General features: G+C 35.3%; 1 protein-coding gene across 2 annotated transcripts in view; it reads left to right on the forward strand.

Annotated features, from left to right (window-relative positions):
• The window catches only part of LDLRAD4 (low density lipoprotein receptor class A domain containing 4), a 604,065-nt gene that overhangs the window by 289,004 nt on the left and 294,932 nt on the right, over positions 1–20,129 (forward strand). For both annotated transcript variants that reach the window (XM_044667083.1, XM_044667090.1), the window contains exon 4: positions 17,912–18,052. In XM_044667083.1, the coding sequence (XP_044523018.1) occupies positions 17,912–18,052 (141 nt within the window). The remainder of the gene's footprint in view (positions 1–17,911; positions 18,053–20,129) is intronic.

Below are 20,129 nucleotides of genomic sequence, written 5' to 3' on the forward strand. Positions count from 1 at the left end.
CAAAAGGGAAAGATCATCAAGAAGAAATCTGTAACACTTAACAACTTTTACACATATAAAATCCAGACAACAGAGCAAATAGCAGAGTAGAACAAACAAGTAATCATATCCAAACCTTCCCAAAATAATGACAACTGACCACAAGCTATTTGAAGAGTTCAAATTTGAGTTGATGAGAAAGATGGAGGAGATTTGGTGAGAGAAGTGGGAAATAGCTCAAAAGAAAATTAACAGGTTAGAAGACAGAAACTCCCAATTGGAGAAAGATGCCCCAAAATCAAACAAAATGGTAAGCAAATTGGAAACCAAAATCTGGCAAGAAAATAACAGTTTAAAAGGCAACATTTCACAATTGGAAAGTGAGGCAAACAAATTGAAGACCAGAAATGACCAGATTAAAAAAGGAAAACCAAAAGATTGTAGCTGAAAGCCAGTCCCTAAAGGCTAGAATTGAGAAATTAGAAGCTAAATTGGAGACCAAAATCAAACAGCTGGAAAACAGGACAGACCAAATTGAAAAGGAAGATCAAAAGCTTATAGCAGAAAACCAGTCTCTAAAGACAAGAATTAGGCAAGTAGAAGCCAATGATCTCTCAAGACAGCAAGAACAAATAAAACAAAGTCAAAAGACTGATAAAATAGAAGGAAACATGAAATATCTCAATGAGAAAGTGATAGACCAAGAAAACAGGTCTATAAGAGACAAGCTGAGAATCATTGGTCTTCCTGAAAAAGCAGAAATTAATAGAAATTTGGACTTCATACTAAAAGAAATTATTCAGCGAAATTGCCCTGAAGTTCTACAACAATAGGGCAATATAGACATTGTAAGGATCCACAGATCACCCTCTACACTAGACCCAGAAAAGACAACATCCAGGAATATAATAGCCAAATTCAAGAGCTTCCAAGTAAAAGAAAAAATTTTACAAGAAGCCAGAAAGAGACAATTCATATATCAAGGAGCACCAATCAGGATCACACAGGATCTGGCAGCCTCCACATTACAAGACCACAAGGCTTGGAATATTCAGAATATTCAGAAAGGCAAGAGAACTGGGTCTACAACCAAGGATCACCTACCCATCAAAACTGACTATATACTTCCAGGGGAAAGTATGGGCATTCAACAAAATAGAAGATTTCCAAGTATTTGCCCAGAAAAGACCAGGACTAAATGGAAAATTCGATATCCAACCACAAAAATCAAGAGAAAGATGAAAAGGTAAATAAGAAACAGAAAAGAAAGTAAGAAAACTCATATTTTTTAAATTTGCCTCTTTAAGGGCAATAAGATTTAATTATTTGTATTCCTATGTGGAGAAATATTATGTATAATTCTCTGTAAGGAACTCTATTCACTATTATAGTAATTAGAAGAATTATTCATAGGAAGAGTTTGGAATACTAAATGGTCTAAGATGGTATGGGGGTGGGAAAGAGGGGGGTGAATAGTAGAGGATACCAAGAGAAACTTGAATGAATAAGAAAAATAGGATATTCTATTACACACAAAGAAGGCATGGGAAGGGGAAGGGATGAATACTATTATAAGAAGGAGAGGAAGAGAGCATTAAGAGGTAATATTTAAACCTTACTCTCAGTGTAATTAACCCTGAGAGGGAAGAGCAGCTTTATCCATTGGGATATAAAACATTAACCCTACTGAGAAAGTCAGAAGGGATAAACCAAGGGGAGCAGGGGAGTGGGGAGGTTAAAAAAGGGAGGGGAGTAGAAGGGGGAGGGAATTCATTAAGCATTAAAAAATAAAAAGAGGGGAATAATAAGGGAGGGGTGGAAAGGGAACTAAATCAAGGGAGGGGACAAGGGGGACTGGTCTAAAACAAACCACTGGTTTAAAAGGAAATAATGTAAGAAGAAGAGGTAGAACTAGGAGAGGATACCAAAATGTTGGGGAATACACAACTGTTAATTATAATTCTGAATGTGAATGGGATGAACTTGCCCATAAAAACGGAAGCAAATAGCAGAATGGATTAGAAACCAAAATCCTACCATATGTTGTCTACAAGAAACACATATGAGGTGGGTGGACATACACAGGTTTAAGGTAAAGGGCTTGAGCAAAATCCTTTGGGCCTCAAACAAGAAAAAGAAGGCAGGCGTGGCAATTATGATATCTGACAAAGCCAAAGTAAAAATAGGTATGATTAAAAAAGACAGGGAAGGTCATTACATCCTGATTAAAGGCAGTATAGACAATGAGGAAATAACATTGCTCAATATGTATGCATGAAATTGCTTAGCAACCAGATTTGTAAAGGAGAAACTGGCAGATCTCAAGAAGGAAATAGATAGTAAAACCATACTGCTGGGAGATCTAACTATTCCTCGTTCAGATCTAGATAAATCAAACCAAAAAATAAATAAAAAGAGGTAAGAGAGATAAAGTCCTAGAAACATTAAATTTAATAGATATGTGGAGAAAAATAAATAGGGACAAAAAGGAATACACTTTCTTTTGAGCTGCACATGCTATATTCTCACAGATTGACCAGGTAATAGGGCATAGAAACATAGCAGACAAATGCAAAAGAGCAGAAATAATAAATGTAACCTTCTCCAATCATAATGCAATAAAAATAATAATTAGTAAGGGTACTTGGACAAGCAAATCAAAAATGAATTGGAAATTAAATAATATGATTCTCCAAAACCAGCTAGTGAACGAAGAAATCATAGAAACAATCAACAATTTCATTGAAGAGAATGACAGTGATGAGACATCCTACCAAACTCTGTGGGATGCAGCCAAGGCAGTACTCAGGGGGAAATTTATATCCTTGAGTGCATATATTAACAAATTAGGGAGGGCAGAGATTAACGAATTGGGCATGGTACTTAAAAAATTAGAAAGCAAGCAAATTAAAAATCCCCAGATGAAAACTAAATTAGAAATATTAAAAATAAAGGGAGAAATTAATAAAAACGAAAGTAAAAGAACTATTGAATTAATAAATAAGACTAGAAGCTGGTATTTTGAAAAACCAGATAAAATAGACAAAGTACTGTTCAATCTAATAAAAAAAGGAAAGAAGAAAACCAAATTGACAGTATCAGAGATGAAAAGGGAGACCTCACCTCTAATGAAGGGGAAATTAAGGCAATCATTAAAAACTATTTTGCCCAATTATATGGCAATAAATATAGCAATCTAGGAAATATGGATAAATATTTACAAAAATATAAACTGCCTAGATTAACAACAGAAGAAATAGAATACCTAAATAATCCCCTATCAGAAAAAGAAATTGAACAAGCCATCAAAGAACTCCCTAAGAAAAAATTGCCAGGGCCTGATTCACAAGTGAATTCTATCAGACATTCAAAGAGCAACTAATCCCAATATTATACAAATTATTTGATATAATAAGCAAAGAAGAAATCCTACCAAATTCATTTTATGACACAAATAAGATACTGATTCCAAAGCCTGGTAGATCAAAAACAGAGAAAGAAAACTACAGACCAATCTCCCTAATGAATATAGATGCAAAAATCTTAAATATAATACTAGGAAAGAGACTCCAGCAAGTGATCAAGAGGATCATCCATCATGATCAGGTAGGATTTATACCAGGAATGCAAGGTTGGTTCAACATTAGGAAAACCATCCACATAAATTGACCATATCATCAATCTAACAAACAAAAATCACATGATTATCTCAATAGATGCTGAAAAAGCACCCATTCCTATTGAAAACCCTGGAAAGTATAAGAATAGAAGGTTCTTTCCTAAAAATAATAAACAGTATATACCTAAAATCATCAAAAAGCATCATATGCAATGGGGATAAATTAGAAGCCTTTCCAATAAGATCAAGAGTGAAACAAGGATGCCCATTATCACCTCTATTATTTAACATTGTACTAGAAACACTAGCAGTAGCAATTAGAGAAGAAAAAGAAATTGAAGGTATCAAAGTGGGCAAGGAGGAGACTAAGCTATCACTCTTTGCAGATGATATGATGGTCTACTTAAAAAATCCTAGAGAATCAACTAAGAAGCTTGTAGAAATAATCAACAACTTTAGCAAAGTTTCAGGATACAAAATAAATGCACATAAATCATCAGCATTTCTATATATTTCCAACACATCACAGCAGCAAGAAGTAGAAAGAGAAACACCATTTAAAATCTCCCTAGACTATATAAAATACTTAGGAATCTATCTACCAAAACAAACACAGTAATTATACGAAAACAATTACAAAACACTTTCCAAACAATTAAAACTAGATTTAAACAATTGGAAAAACATTGATTGCTCATGGGTAGGACAAGCTAACATAATAAAAATGACCGTTCTACACAAATTAATTTACCTATTTAGCACCATACCTATCAAACTACCAAAAAACTTTTTTACTGAATTAGGAAAAACTATAACAAAGTTCACTTGGAATAACAAAAGATCAAGAATATCAAGGGAAATAATGAAAAAAAATGTGAAGGAAGGGGGCCTAGCAGTACCATATATTAAACTGTACTATAAAGCAACGGTCATCAAAACAGTATGGTACTGGCTAAGAGACAGAATGGAGGATCAGTGGAATAGACTTGGGGTAAGTGACATCAGCAAGACAGTGTATGATAAACCCAAAGAGCCCACCTTTTGGGACAAAAATCCACTATTTGACAAAAACTGCTGGGAAATTTGGAAAACAATACGGGAGAGATTAGGTTTAGATCAACATCTCACACCCTGCACCAAGATAAATTCAGAATGGGTGAATAACTTGAATATAAAGAAGGAAACTATAAATAAGTTAACTGAACACAGAATAGTTTACTTGTCAGATGTCTGGGAAAGGAAAGATTTTAAAACCAAGCAAGAGTTAGAGAAAATTACAAATGTAAATTAAATGGTTTTGATTATATTAAGCTAAAAAGCTGTTGTACAAACAAAAACAATGTAGCCAAAGTCAGAAGGGAAAAACAAATTGGGAAAAAAATCTTTATAACAAAAACCTCTGACAGGTGTCTAATTACTCAAATATACAAAGAGTTAAACCAATTGTATAAAAAATCAAGCCATTCTCCAATTGATAAATGGGCAAGAGACATGAATAGGCAATTTTCAGATGAAGAAATCAAAAGTATCAATAATCACATGAGAAAGTGTTCTAAATCTCTAATGATTAGAGAAACGCAAATCAAAACAACTCTGAAGTATCACCTCACATCTAGCAAATTGACTAAAATGATAGAAGGGGAGAGTAACGAATGTTGGAGGGGATGTGGCAAAATTGGGACATTAATGCATTGCTGGTGGAGTTTTGAACTGATCCAACCATTCTGGATGGCAATTTGGAATTATGCCCAAAGAGCAATAAAAGAATGCCTGCCCTTTGATCCAGTCATAGCTATTGTTGGGTTTGTACCCCAAAGAGATCATAGATAAACAGACTTGTACGAAAATATTTATAGCCATGCTTTTTTTGGTGGCAAAAAACTGGAAAATCAGGGTATGTCCTTCAGTTGGGGAATGGCTGAACAAATTGTGGTATATGTGGAGATGGAATATTATTGTGCTTAAAGGAATAATAAACTGGAGGTATTCCATGTGAACTGGAAAGACCTCCAGGAATCGATGCAGAGCGAAAGGAGCAGAGCCAGCAGAACGTTGTACACAGAGACCAATACACTATGGTAAAATAGAATGTAATGGATTTCTGTTCTAGCAGCAATGCAATGACCCAGGACAATTCTGAGGGACTTATGGAAAAGAATGATACCCACATTCAGAGGAAGAACTACAGGAGTGGAAATAGTAGTAAAACTGCTTGAACACATGATTGGAGATGTAGACCCGAAAGTACCACACCAATGCAACTATCAATAATATGTAAATAAGTCTTGATTGATGACACATGTTAAAACCAGTGGAAATACGCATCAGCCATGGGGGGGGGCGGAGCTCAGGGGGTGAAGGGGAAAGTAAGAGCATGAATTATGTAACCATGTTAACTTTTCTAAAAAATAAATATTAATAAATGTTTAAAAAATAAAAATAAAGATTTGACAGATCATAAAGTTAAAAAAAATCTAATTTGATCCTTATAAAAACTCTTGAGGAAAAATAGTTCCTTTATTTTCCCCATTTTACAAATGAAGAAACTGAGGACCAAGGAGGTTAAATGACTTGTTTATGGTCATTAAACCCAAAAATTACAATTGGGATTTCATGTCAAGTGCCTTTTTTTGCTCCCTATCAAGTTTTTTTTATTATGAATGTGACCCATTTGCCAGGCTTGAGATACTTTGTTTTCAAAGGGTTTGATAATAAGTTCTTTTTGGCTAACCCAAGTAAAAAAGCTTATTAACTTCTTCTTCACACTTTATACAAAGGAAGTTTCTAAAAAAATTGGCTAGTTTAAATGATTTCATTTTGACCCAGGGATAAATTAGAATTAGAATTAGAAACAGAGCTCCCATATCCCTCTTAAGCTCTGTTTGCCTCCCCAAGCCTCAGTCTGGGATTACTATTATATTTCTTCATCTATTAAAAATGGCAGTAATAACAGCTGTAGGGCACCAGGGTGGTGCAGTGGATAGGGTGACAGGGCTAGAGTCAGGAAGACTCATCTTCTTGTGCAAATTTGGCTTCAGATATTTACTAGTGATTTGATCCCTGGCAAGTCACTTAGTCTGATTTGCCTCAGTTTCCTCATCTGTTGAATGAGCTGGAGAAAAAAAATGACAAACTACTCCAGTATCTTTGCCAAAAAAAACTTGAAATGGAGTCATGAAGAATCAGACACAATTGAAACAAAATCAGTAATACCCATCTTTCCCTGCTTCCCAGGGTTATCCGAGTGCTTAAATAACAAAGTATGCACATAATTAGTAAACTGTAAAGCACTATAACACAGTTAAAGTGAGATAATCTTGATGATGAATGATTTGTTGATCTTCAAAATATCTCATTCTAGGATGGGAAGTTTTCATCTATTACCATTTATTTTCAGACTTCTTTGGAAGATAACTGTGGAAACGGGGAGGATGTGGTGTTTTGGAGAGAGAATGGGGTTTGATTTTCAATTCAAAGGGCTACAGTTTCAGACTTGGGCTGCTATAAACTACCTCTGTGCCTTGAAAGAAATCACAACTTCTCTGGATTTCCTCATCTGTGAAATGGAAGTGTTAGTCTAGATAATTTCAAAGGTCTTTTCTAGCTGCAAATCTTTTAATTGTACAAAATCTTAATATGTCCTTATACTATGAGCTTTATATTGTATATTATGGATTTCTTACTAATCATTATTAGAGAATTTTAGAGATATTAAAATAATTTTTTTCATAGTATAGAAGAAGTAGGTACTTTTCCCTGAGATGGATTTAGAGATCATTAAAAATGTTCTTACTAATCATTATGAGCAGTCTCCCTTTCTTAACCTTATCACGTGGAAAAATATACATTTAATAAGTTATATTCATCTTTCCAAAGGACAAGGTGTATTTTAGTAAGGCCACTTAAGAAACCTGCTTTTATTAAGTGCTCGTGTGGTAACTCAATTTATTGCCCAGAGTTTAAACCTTAGAACTAAATTCCATTTTTTCTATAATTTTATGACTAGGAAAAAGTGTTATATTTCAAACAGGTTTTAGGGCATGAACCTATGAATCAGATGATTTTGAGTTGAAATCTCAACATAAGTTGAAACTTCAAGTCAAGTATACAAAACTCCTTTAAATGTTATTCTTTAGTTTAGTTTATTTTTTTTTAATAACCTTAACTTCAGTCTTAGGATCAATACTGTGTATTAGTTCTAAGGCAGAAGAGTGGTCAGTGGTAGGCAGTGGGAGTTAAGTGACTTGCCCAGGGTCACACAGCTAGGAAGTATCTGAAGACAGATTTGAACCCAGGACCTCCTGTCTCTGGGCGTGACTCTTAATCCACTGAACTACCTAGCTGCCCCCTATTCTTTAGTTTTAATATTTCCTTCTTTGTTAGTTAAAGGCAGGTAGGCAATACAGTAGATAGAATATGGAGCCTAAAGTTAGAAAGATCTAAGTTAAAATCTGGCCTCAAATACTTACTAGCTCTGTGACCCTGGGCAAGTCACTTAACCCTTCTTTGCCTCAATTCCTCATCTGCAAAATGGGGACACACTGGAGAAGGAAATGGTAAACTCTTCCAGTATATTTGCTAAGAAAACCGCATGGACAGAATCTATGGGACCATGTAGATTGGCCACAATTGAACAACAACAAGGTAAAACAAGGCTTTTACAAATTCATCAAAAATCCTTGTCTAAAGATGAGTTCATAAAAGACACATTTACCAAGTGCCTACTACATGCAGAAAAGTCATCATGCTAGAAGAAATGAATACAAAGTCAAAAAATGACAACCCCCTGTGTTCAAGGGATAGGACATCTCTCTGATTCTCTGTTCTACTTATCTAACTAACTCTCTTCCCTCTCCTCACCTCCAGACTCACATCTCAAATTGAATATTCCAAAGAATCTCAAACTTAACATGTCCAAAATGGAACTCATTATCTCTCCCTTGAAGTTCCCTCACTCTCTCTGCCCCCCACCCTGTAACCAATCCTTTGCCAAATCCTCTTGTTTCTACCTTCATTTTAACATCATTAGCATATATCCCCATCTCTCCTTGGATGCTACTATTATCAGCCATGTTATGATAAGATTTAAGTCCTCAACAGGGCAGTTAGGTGGCATAGTAGTTAGAGTACCAGATGTGGAGTCAGAAAAACTTATCTTCCCTAGTTCAAATCTGGCCTTAGACATTTACTAGATGTGTGACTCTGGGCAAGTCACTTAACCCTGTTTGCTTAGTTCCCCCCCCCCCCCTGTAAAAGGAGCTGGAGAAGAAAATAGCACATCACTCCAGTTTCTTTGCTAAGAAAACTCCAAATGGGGTCACAAAGAGTCAGACACAATTTTAAAATGATTGAACAACAAGTCTTTAACATGTTATCCCTGGGCTGTTGTAGTAGTCTTTCGGTTTTGCTTTCCCTCCCTCAAATGTCTGCCTGCTCTATTCTAAGCTCCATTCAGTTGTCCAATTGCTCTTCTTTAGATGCAGATCTGACCGTGTCATCTTCTTTTCAATAAACCCCAGTGGTTCCCTATCACTCCAGGGATCAAATACAAAATCATCTCTTTGGCATTCAAAGCCCTTCATGGCCTGGCCCCTTCCAAGCTTTCCCATTTTCTCACCCCTTAAATCCTAGAGTTGATCAGGAAAGCAAAATGAAAGAATAGGATCACTAATGGAGAGTGTTGTGAATAGAGATGAGGGTCTAAGAAAGAGACTTAGGAGATATTAACACTTAAAATATTCAGAAGGCATGTGGACATCTGTGTCAGGGTCATTTATGTAGGTTAGTCTAAATCAGTGTCAAAGAGCAAAAGGACCACTAAAAGGTACATATTGATCTTTGTAGATTGTATATTCTTTTTACATTTTGAATAATTTTGTTTGGTATTTTCCAGTTACATTTTTTTTTTTTACCCTTGTACTTCGGTGTATTGTCTCATAGGTGGAAGATTGGTAAGGGTGGGCAATGGGGGTCAAGTGACTTGCCCAGGGTCACACAGCTGGGAAGTGTCTTAAGGCCAGATTTGAACCTAGGACCTCCAGTCTCTAGGCCTGACTCTCACTCCACTGAGCTACCCAGCTGCCCCTCCAGTTACATTTTAATCTGGTTCCTACCCCTAATTGAAGTGTGGCTGGTGGCAATGTGGCTACAGCAACAGTTTTGGTATTTCCAGTTTAAATTAATTCACGTGGACTTTAGGAAACTGCGAATTCTTTTGTTTTTAACTTGGGAACTGTAAGAGGCATAAATTTAAAAGTAGGTGTGTAAGCAGGCTAGGAAAAGCCTTAGCTGGAGGTCATGGACATTCTGAATGGAATGCAGGGAAAGGAGGAAGTGGCTTGTGCCTGAGAAGGACTCCATGGTGTTTGGCAAAAACTGTTGCTGACCCTGGGAGATCTCAGAGCTAGTCCAGATTCCCTGGGATCCTGAGAGTGGTGAAGGCTTATAGCAGAGGACATCAGACCTGTAGAGCAGCACCGAGTAGGGAAGTGGTTTGTGATCTGGTGGACAGCATTGCAAACTTTCTCTCCCTACCTGGATACCTTGCATCACCTGTTCTGGTGGAGCTGACTCCTGGCATCCTGAAACCATCCCTGGATTAGCTGTGAGATCCCAAGTAAAGCCACCCTCAGGTCCTCAGCTAAGCTGACCAAACCTGGCTGGAACCAGGTTGGGAGGAACTTTTTCCTTGTGACCCCAGTACAGCTTTCTTTGGGCCCAGTCTTGTTTAGATCATAGGAGAGTGTAGTCAAGTCCTTCCCCTGCCCCTGTGGTTTGCCCTTATCTTTTAAGTGTAGTAAACTGTATTCCCATCCTTAATCTTAGTTTGTCCTTGATTAAATGTGTTGCCTTAACTTATAAACTCCTGCCTTTACTTTGCTGATTACCATAGGCCTAGTCTTGATGCTTTAGAGTGGCAGTTGGACCTACCAGCCAATTCAGTAACAGACACTCTTTTGCTGTTAAACTTTAGTCTCCCTACTTGTTGGGCCCCTTCCTGTCATTCCTGTCTCTCACACCCACCTGGACCCATATTTACTGTTCAAGGCACCTTTCCCTGGTTTCTCCCTTAACAGAACTAAGAAGATGATTTATTTTCTTATAATAAAAAGACCACCCTCCTAATAGCAAGCCCTAAATTTTAATGGCAGAAATAATAGCACCCAAATCACTGTACATTTTCAGGTTTGTGAATGATGGAAGTGTGAATTGAATAAGATAATGTTGCTATATGAATTTAACAGAAATAGCTAACATCATATCCTTTGCCAATTCACACAAAAAGGCTGACTTTACAGCTACGATGTAATACTGTATAAAAGTCCATATTTTATGACTGAGATCATATCTGTGAAAACTAAGACTTTTTTTAAAAGTGTAAGACAAACTCACGACTTTTTTCCCCTGCTTTTTAACCAATAGAATTTTGAAAGTGTCAATTGGATTGAAATTTATCAGTAAGGATGCATGGTTTTTTCCTCTTGGAAGTCAAGGCTGAACACCGATCTTTGAATCATATTAAAATGTGCTTTTAAAAATAATTAGTTCAAGTTATTACCCTATTGCAGCTTGTTCATAGCTTTATACAGAAGTTTGAAATTCACATGAAATTCTCAAGTAGTCGATATCCATCCTAATTTAAGTCTTAAAATAGTTGTATTTTTTAAAAAGCCCTGAGAAAATCCATGTACATTCTGTACTGGGCATACTTACTCCTCTACTCCCCTTCACCTTCTTCTGAACTAAATCCTAGCTGTTGATGGCTAAAATGATATTTAATTTGGGAAATATTAGAAATTTTTTCCTTGAGTTACTATGTCACTAATTTAATTTTTGCTAACTGTATGACAGTGAATAAGACTTTTAACTTTTATAAGATTCAGTTTCCTTATGCATTAAGTGAGGATTTTGGACTAAACAATTACTAGGGACCCTTTTGTCCCTAAAATTTCATAATCCTATAATTTGTAAACAAAATTCTTGGAGGCTTCATATAGGAAGACTTAGAGTGATCTCGAATTTGGAGTCAGTTCTGTGTTGGACATAAAATCAAAGAAGGTAAGTTCTTTGAAGGCAGAAACTTTTGTTTTTATCATCTCCCTTGCACCTAGTAGATGCTTAATAGAGTTCCACTAATGACATAATTGTTAGTATCAAAGAGCTAAATCTGTAAGGGATCTCTGAAATCATCTAATACAACTACCCCATTTTACAGATGAAGAAAATGGGGGAAAGGCAGGTTGGAACTTGTCTCAGTTCATAAAGCAAATGTGAGATCTGAATAGAGATCTGACTTCAGAACCAGTCCTCTTTATACTATGCTAGTAAAGAAAGTACTGAAATCTGACTTGCATTATGGCAGATTGCTCAAAAGAAGGTAGATCTTGGTGTATGATGGCAAAGAAGGATTTCTTTATTTTCTCTGGATGTTTCTTTACATACAGTAGTTCTCTGAGGAAGAAAAATAGTTTAAATATTACAAATATTTTTGTTACTAAATCTGTATTTCCTTGAGGAAATCCACCGGTTCTTGGTTTATCCAATCTTTCACCCATTCAAACACTGTACATCTGAAAATCATCGTAGATTTGTCACTAAAATGTTTCTGACATTTAAAAAATCTTGGTTTCTCTTAGTTACTAACTTGGCAGAATTATCAAACAGTCTTCACAAGAAAAGAGGAAAGCTTAATAAGAGAACAAAAATTCTCTTATTCTTTTCTTTCCATGACCTTTCAGTTTGGCTGCATTTAAGCACTTTCCCTGGCTTCTGATACATCAGAATAGGGAACAGTTGTCTACTTGGTTCCCCAAATTTCCTTAGCATCAAGATTACATGATGGAGCTATAGAAATTGAGTGTTCCATCCAATGATTATTAACTCTGTCCGTGATCAGACATACATTTTTGTTTATATAGAGGTTTAGGAAATATGAATTTAAATTCCTGGAAATATGTTGAGCCCCAGTAAAATACTATCCAATAGAGTATAAAGTTAAGAATAAAATAAATTTGACTTGCACCTCTTAGATGGTAGCAGAATAGAATGATAGGACAACAGTGTTATGGTCATGAAGAAATGAGTTCAAATAGTGCTTCAGTCTCTAGCTCTGAGGCCCTGAGCAGTATTTTTAACCCCTCTCAGGCTCTTTTTCTTCTTCTGTAAAATAGAGATAATAATACTTATGCCTGTCAGAGTTGTTGTGAAGATTAAATGAGTTAACATATATAAAACACTTAAACCTGAAAGTGCTATATAAATGCTAGAATTTTCATCATCATCATTGTCATCGTTTATATTATGTCTCACCTATAAGCAGTGCCACAGCACAAGAATTTGAAAACATTATAGTGAAAGACCATATTTATTTAGTCTTATATTTATTTAGGGAGTTGATGTAGCTTCCTAATTCAATTTTGATCTAGATTCATCTGTAACTGATGTGATTTATTAAATATAAAATAAATTATATTAAAATATAACTAATTTGAATTCTATTCATTTGGAATTTGATTGAGTAAATTGAACTATCAACCTTTATGAACATTGTATTTGTCAAACAAATTAATAGTGCAATCTTATTTATTCTGTGAGGAGAAATTTGGAAGCCTATTTAAGAGTAAACTTAAACTTTAGCCCTTTAATTTTTTGGAATGTAAATAGATACTAATTTAAACCCTCTTGCCTGTTTATTATTATAAGCTGGACTTAAAGGGAGGGGGAAAGATTTAGTAGCAGTTAAGTAGTTGCCATGATGTATTTGACTGAAAATGTAAGTAAATGGTATGATATAATGGAAAGAGTACTGGACCTTGAGTAAGGGAAACCTGATTTCTAGGCTCTCCCTTTTCACTCTGTGTGACCTTGGACAAGTTACTTGCATATTAAAGGGTCTCAGTTTCCATATGTGTAAAATGAAGAGGTAATATTAGATCAGGGGTGTCAGACTCAAACAGAAGGAGAGATTTCTTAACCATATGTAAGGATTCTTGTCGGTTGGATATTGACTTATTTTAAATGTATTATTATCTGTTTTTATTGTGTTTTTATTTAATTTTTCAAATATTTCCCAATTATATTTCACTTTGGTACAGCCTAACTCTGGAATGTTGGCCCCTGACAATATGCTTGACACTTTTGTATTAGGCGACCTCAGAATTCTCGTATAGATTTAAGTCTATGATTGTATTAATTAATGAAGATATATTTATCCCCTATTATGTGCTGGCTCTCAGCTTAGGAAATGATCGAATTTATGCTAATTTAAATGGTGTTTAGGCAGAGCACCAGGACTGGAGTCAGTAAGACTCAAATCTGGCTTGAGATGTTTAAGAATCTGTGTGACTTTGGACAAGTCACTTAATCCTATTTGCCTCAGTTTTCTCATCTGTCAAATTAGCTAGAGAAAGAAATGGCAAGCCACTCCGTTCTCTTTGCCAAGAAAACCCCAAATGGGGCTGTGAATGGGTTGGACACGACAGAAACAACTGAGCATCTTCAAATTAGAGAAAACTTTCTGTATTCTTTCATTCTGTTTCAGAGATCAGCAGGGACTTAAAAATAATAGTTTAGCTTCAACAACACATAGGTTACAGTAATAGATGTTTTGTACTGCATTGTTTTTAGATTTGAATTTGATCCAGCTGTAGTATTATCCCTCCTGTTTTCAATCATCATTTCAACAACTTTGGGAGTATCTGTTTTTGGCTAATGTACTTTTCATATTTGATATTTGGCCAAAGTTGAAAATTTCTTTTGGAAAGCAAAAGAAAGCCTTCTCATCATCTTGACAAGATGGAAAAAAAGGGGGAAAAAGCTGAAATACTTTTTCATGACATAAAAAGTTGTCACTTTATAACTGTGAACTCAAGAAACTAGATTTCAAAATTTCCAGTCTATTGGAAGATATTGGCATGAATGATGCTCTTAACACGTGGCCCTAATCACTTTCAACAGACATTTTCTCTGACTGGCAGAAAGGGCAGCCAGTGACTAGATCAGAGCATGTGCATCTTGGGATATGTTCACATGTTATTAAAAACTAGGTCAGAGTCACCAGTTGGCTTTTTTCTACAATCATTTCATAGAAGCATCTGCCCCCAGGATTTTAATACAAGTGTTTGCCTACCTCCTTCATGTAGTGTTCCCCAAAGTGCTTTAAAGACATAAATTCCTTCTCTCTGCAATAGGTAATTGATGTATTCTATATTATTCTTTTTGCAGAAGAAGAAATTACACTATATGGCAGCTAAGAGACTTGTCTAATGTGGTACCATGAGTCATTAGTATAACTGATAGCAGGGCCCAGAATTCCATTCATCCTCTTATTTGCAGTCATAGAATTATGAAATGTTTCAGCAGTAAAAGGCCTTCAATATCATCTAATCCAACCACTTCCTGATTTTTCAGATGAGGAAATTAAGGAGAGAGAAGATAAGTGAGGAGAATAAACACTCAGGCTCCTAACCTGAGTTTTTTGCATTCCTGCTACATCATACTGTTTACTGCTGCTGATTCTGGAAGGCATGGAATGAGCATTCACTATGACCATTCAAGATAAAATGCAAAATGAGAGGCAGTGTGTGGTCTGCTGAAAAGAATACTGATTATACAGTCAGTAGATCGGAGCCAAATTTGCTCTGTCACTTAGCACAAATTATTTGGGTTTCAGTGTCCCCATCTATAAAATGAGGGCATTGAAATAAATGATCTGAAAGATCCCTTCTACCTCAAATTTACGATCCTATCTCATTCCACAACTAGCATGTCTTTTTTTTTAAAATTCTTACTTTCTGTCTTAGTAAAAAATCTAAGACAGAAGGGCAAGGGCTAGGCAAGTGGAATTAAGTGACATGTCCAGAGTCACACTGCTAGGAAGCATCATAGGCTAGATTTGAACCCAGTTCCTCCCAACTCGAGATCTGGAACTCCATCCACTAAGCCACCTACTTGTCCAAATATCATATGAGCATGACAGTTTCATATTCTCTTTTCTCATTTTATTTATTTTTAATTTTTTTCCTTTCTCATTTTAAAAGAAACTCAGACCTAAAAGAGTACTTTGTTAAGGTTGAAAATATATTTTAAAATACGGTAAAAATGGATGGCCTTTTTCGTTAGCAATTTCCATCAACCTCCAAGGGTTGTGTGTGACAAGTGGAAAATTGGGGTATGATTCTTTTTTATATTTCTGATACTTTTATTGCCATCCATCTTTCCTAAGTACTTTGATGCAATATAAATTGTAAGTTTTTCCAAATTTTTTTTTCGTTAAAACCATCATCATCACACTGTTCATGTGAAATAGGTTATTATTACATCTAGTTTTCCATAGGGGTAGATAAAAAACTGCATTTTTCCCCAGACCCTCACAATAATCCAGCAGTAGAGCTGCACATTAATTTTGTAAGCTTCTTTTTTTTCCTCCTGGGTTCTAGACTTCCACAGGGTTCTTAACGTTCATGCACAGGTATCATTTTTTTGCAGGTACAACTAACACGAGTTCTCTCTGTCATTAGAGGCATAGCAATTCATTAAAGATTTAAAAAAAATTAAAATAACCCCCTTCCCATTAGAAAAAGCATCATTTGACAAAAGGATACATGTATACTTGAAATTATTTCTAACTTTTTTCTATTTATCAGTTCTTTCTCTGGAGGCGAGCATACATAAGAGAGTCTTCAAGCAATAATTCTTTTGCTTTATGTGAATGTTCTCTTGGTTCTGCTCATTTCACTCTTTGTAGGTCTTTCCATGTTTTCCCAAAATTAACCTGCTTGTCATTTCTTATGGTACAATAGTATTTTGTCACAATCATATGCCACAACTTTTTTTAGCCTTTCTCCAATTGATGGGCATCTCCTCATTTTCCATTTCTTTGCTACCACAAAGAAATAGCTATAAATATTTTAGGACATATAAGTTCTTTTCCTTTTTCCCTGATCACCTTAAGAAATAAATCTAATAGTGGTATTCTGGATCAAAAGGTATGTACATTTTATATTTGGGCATAATTCCAGATTGTTCTACAGAATGGTTGGATCAGTTCACAGTACTACTAGCAGTGTACTAGTGTTCCCACTTTTCCACATCACTTCCAACATTTATCATTTTGTCCCTTTATCATTTTAGCCAATCTGATAAATATAAGATGATATCTCAGAATTGTTTTGATTTGCATTGCTTTCATTAATAATGTTTCAGAGCATTGATGGGCAAACTTTTTAAAGAGGGGGCCAAAGGAAAGGAAATGCTCATCTGTCAGTCTGTTTCTAAGGCAACTCTTTCAAAGTTTCATTGTATTGTATTCTGCTCATTGTATTCATCAGATTAGGAATAATGTCGCAGTGTGGATAGAACATTTTAGGGCCCCCCCAATATCTGGCCCACAGGCCATAGTTTGCCCATCACTGGTTTAGAGCATATATAGTTTTGATTTTTTTCATCCAAAAACTGTCTTTTCATATTTTTGGCCATTTATCTGTTGAGGAATGGATCATATTCTTCAATATTTGACAAACTTACCTTTATATATTTTAGGTATGAGAACCTTTATCAGAGAAACTTGCTAAGAAATAGAAAAGAGATCAGTGGAATAGAACAGACATTCAACAGAAAGTTGTAAAAGATTATATTAACTTGTGTTTGACAAGTAAAGATCCAAGTTTTGAGAATAAAAATTTACCGTTTCATAAAAATTGTTAGAAAAAATGAAAAGCAATCTTGCAGAAACTACATATGGACCAATATCTTTTAGTATTTACCAAGATAAGATCAAAATAGATACATGACTTAGGCATAAAGGGAGATCATAAGCAAATTAGAAAAAACAGAGAACATATTACCTTTCAGGTTTATGGATAGGAGAAGAATTTATAAATGAATGAGAGAGAGAAAGCATTGTGAAATGTAAAATGGACAATTTAAATTCATTAAATTTAAAAGTTTTTGTACAAATAAATATCGCCAAAATTGGAATTAAAACAGTAAATTGGCAAAGTTGTTTATAAAAAGAAAGCAAATCTCCATAGTGCCAACCTGTACCTGGGTAGTGGACAAAAAAGGCAGTCTTTGTGTGACTTGATTTAGTGCTGTTGTGTCAGAAATTTATGAAATTCCACTGCTAATGAGAAATGATCAATTTGTACTATCCTCTCAATTTCACAGAAGGGACTGACTATAACCCTTTGGTTTTGCCATGCAGAGGTTCACATTTCCTTGATGCCCCAGCTCCAATCACCAAATCAAATTTTCATGTCTCAAAGGAAAAAATTCAGCCCTGACTATATGTCTATTTATGTCCTTCCTTTACAGAGTGCAAATTCACCTGCACCAGTGGTAAATGCTTGTATCTTGGCTCGCTAGTCTGTAACCAACAGAATGATTGTGGGGATAACAGTGATGAAGAGAACTGTCTGCTAGTAACTGAACATCCTCCTCCTGGCATTTTCAACTGTAAGTACTTCTTTTGTTCTGAATTTGTGTGGCACACCTTGGTGAAATTCTTTGTGAGGGTACTGGGAGGGCCTGGAGATAGTGAAGAGCCAGCAAATCAAAGGAATGGTACTTTAAGATAACAGAGATTTGTGTCTTCTCAGAGCAAGTGATTTCCTTGGTTATAGTATTGAAAAGGTGAAATTCTCTCTTTGATCCTGTGTCTTATAGCAGACTTTCAGAATTCATCAGGGTATCTGTTGGGTGAATTTAATTTTAATTTCTGTTTTGTTGAAAAGTAATTTTTGGAGGCTTATTATTTTTCATCCAGACAACCAGAAATTACAAGTAGTATTATTTACAAAGAATCTTTAAGTGGTCAAAACAAATGATGATGTTCCTAAAATTACATAAATCTCAGTGGATAAAATAGTATTTTAGATCATTTTGAAAATTGCTCAAATCAGCAAACTTGTACAGAGAGGCCTAATGAATATTTTTCTGTTTGTAAGATAACAAATGAGGCTTTCTTGGTTTGTGATTCCTTCTCCCTAGCCCATTGCATTGGGCCTTTAAACATTTTTTGAGGATGAAAGCAGTGGTCACAGACTGAAGTTATTTTATTCTATGTGGAGAGAAGGGAGGAAGAGGACATTTTTGAAATATGGCTGGAAATCTCCAAGAATTTCAAGAAGAATGATTACATTGTTTTCTGTGTTTCTATAATTCAAATGACTTGGCCTTTTGGGTGAGAATCTTTCTGAAGTGCATGTCCTGAGAATACTGTGTATGTATGTATGTGTGTGTGTGTGTGTGTGTGTGTGTGTATCACTGAATCTTTTCACATGATTTTCATTTTGAAATAATTTCATGCTATACTTCAAGAGTTGCTGTTTAATTGATATATCAATGCTGTCAATTAGAAAAAGTAGAATAAAAAACTTACTATTTTATACACTGAAAAGTTGCTTTAAACTTAAAAAACTTCAGAAAATTATGTATCATTTAAAGCAGTGATGGGCAAACTTTTTAAAGAGGGGGCCAAAGGAAAGGAAATGCTCATCTGTCAGTCTGTTTCTAAGGCAACCCTTTCAAAGTTTCATTGTATTGCATCCTACTCATTGTATTTGTCAGATTAGGAATAGGATAGAACATTTCAGGGGGCCGCATCTGGCCCGTGGGCTATAGTTTGCTTATCACTGATTTAAAGCATTTTATTTATGAAATATGCAGAAGAGCATTATTTTATTATATAAGTTGGTTGTATTGCCCCATGAGTCTCCAAATTTATTTATTGTATGTATTTGGATTTTCTTAAAGTGGGATACATCTCTGTTATTTGAAGTTTATTTGTTGTTGGTTGTATGTTTTCTTGTGTACTGTCACACTTTTATTTCTTATTATTTTATTCTATACGATAGGCTTTTGTCATCATATTGAGGGTAAAATCGAATAATGACTGGAAACATTCATTAAGTGTTTATCATGTGCCAAGCACTGTGCTAAGTGTTGAGGATACAAAATAGAAAAAAAAAAGATCTCATGATCTCCAGTGCCTCAAAATCCTGCTGAAAAGGATTCAGCTAGAAAAATGGCAAGGCCCAGAAATCCTAACATTATAGGGACAGGGTAAATCTTTTTGCCTAAGACCTCTTATGGTACATCATGGAGCCAAATGATAATGTCCAGTATGCCTTTTAAAAAAACCTCTTACCTTCTATCTTATTCCAAGGCAGAAGGAGCAACAAGAGCTGGGCAATTGGGGTTAAATGACCTGCTCAGGGTCATATAGCCAATCCTCGTCAGAGGGGGAATGTAAATCCAGGTTTTAGCTCTATAGTAGCTGCTTGTCTGTTGCATTTTATCACTATCTGAGGAACTGCCTTTTTTCATCCACTTCCTAGAAAGATATTTAGAATAGTTTTTTTTTTTTTTTGCAATTGCTATGGATTTCACTGAGGAGGCTTTGAAATGTTTAGAAGATCAAAGCAACTAGTATGATGCTCAAACTTTTTCTCAGTGGGGAGGAAAGAGACCATTATTATAACTAATCCAGCATAAGAGGTGTATTGACCGTCTGTGATTTCCAATTATATTT

Source organism: Gracilinanus agilis, chromosome 1 (genome assembly GCF_016433145.1).
Source record: "Gracilinanus agilis isolate LMUSP501 chromosome 1, AgileGrace, whole genome shotgun sequence".
Classification (NCBI taxonomy): Eukaryota; Metazoa; Chordata; class Mammalia; order Didelphimorphia; family Didelphidae; genus Gracilinanus; species Gracilinanus agilis.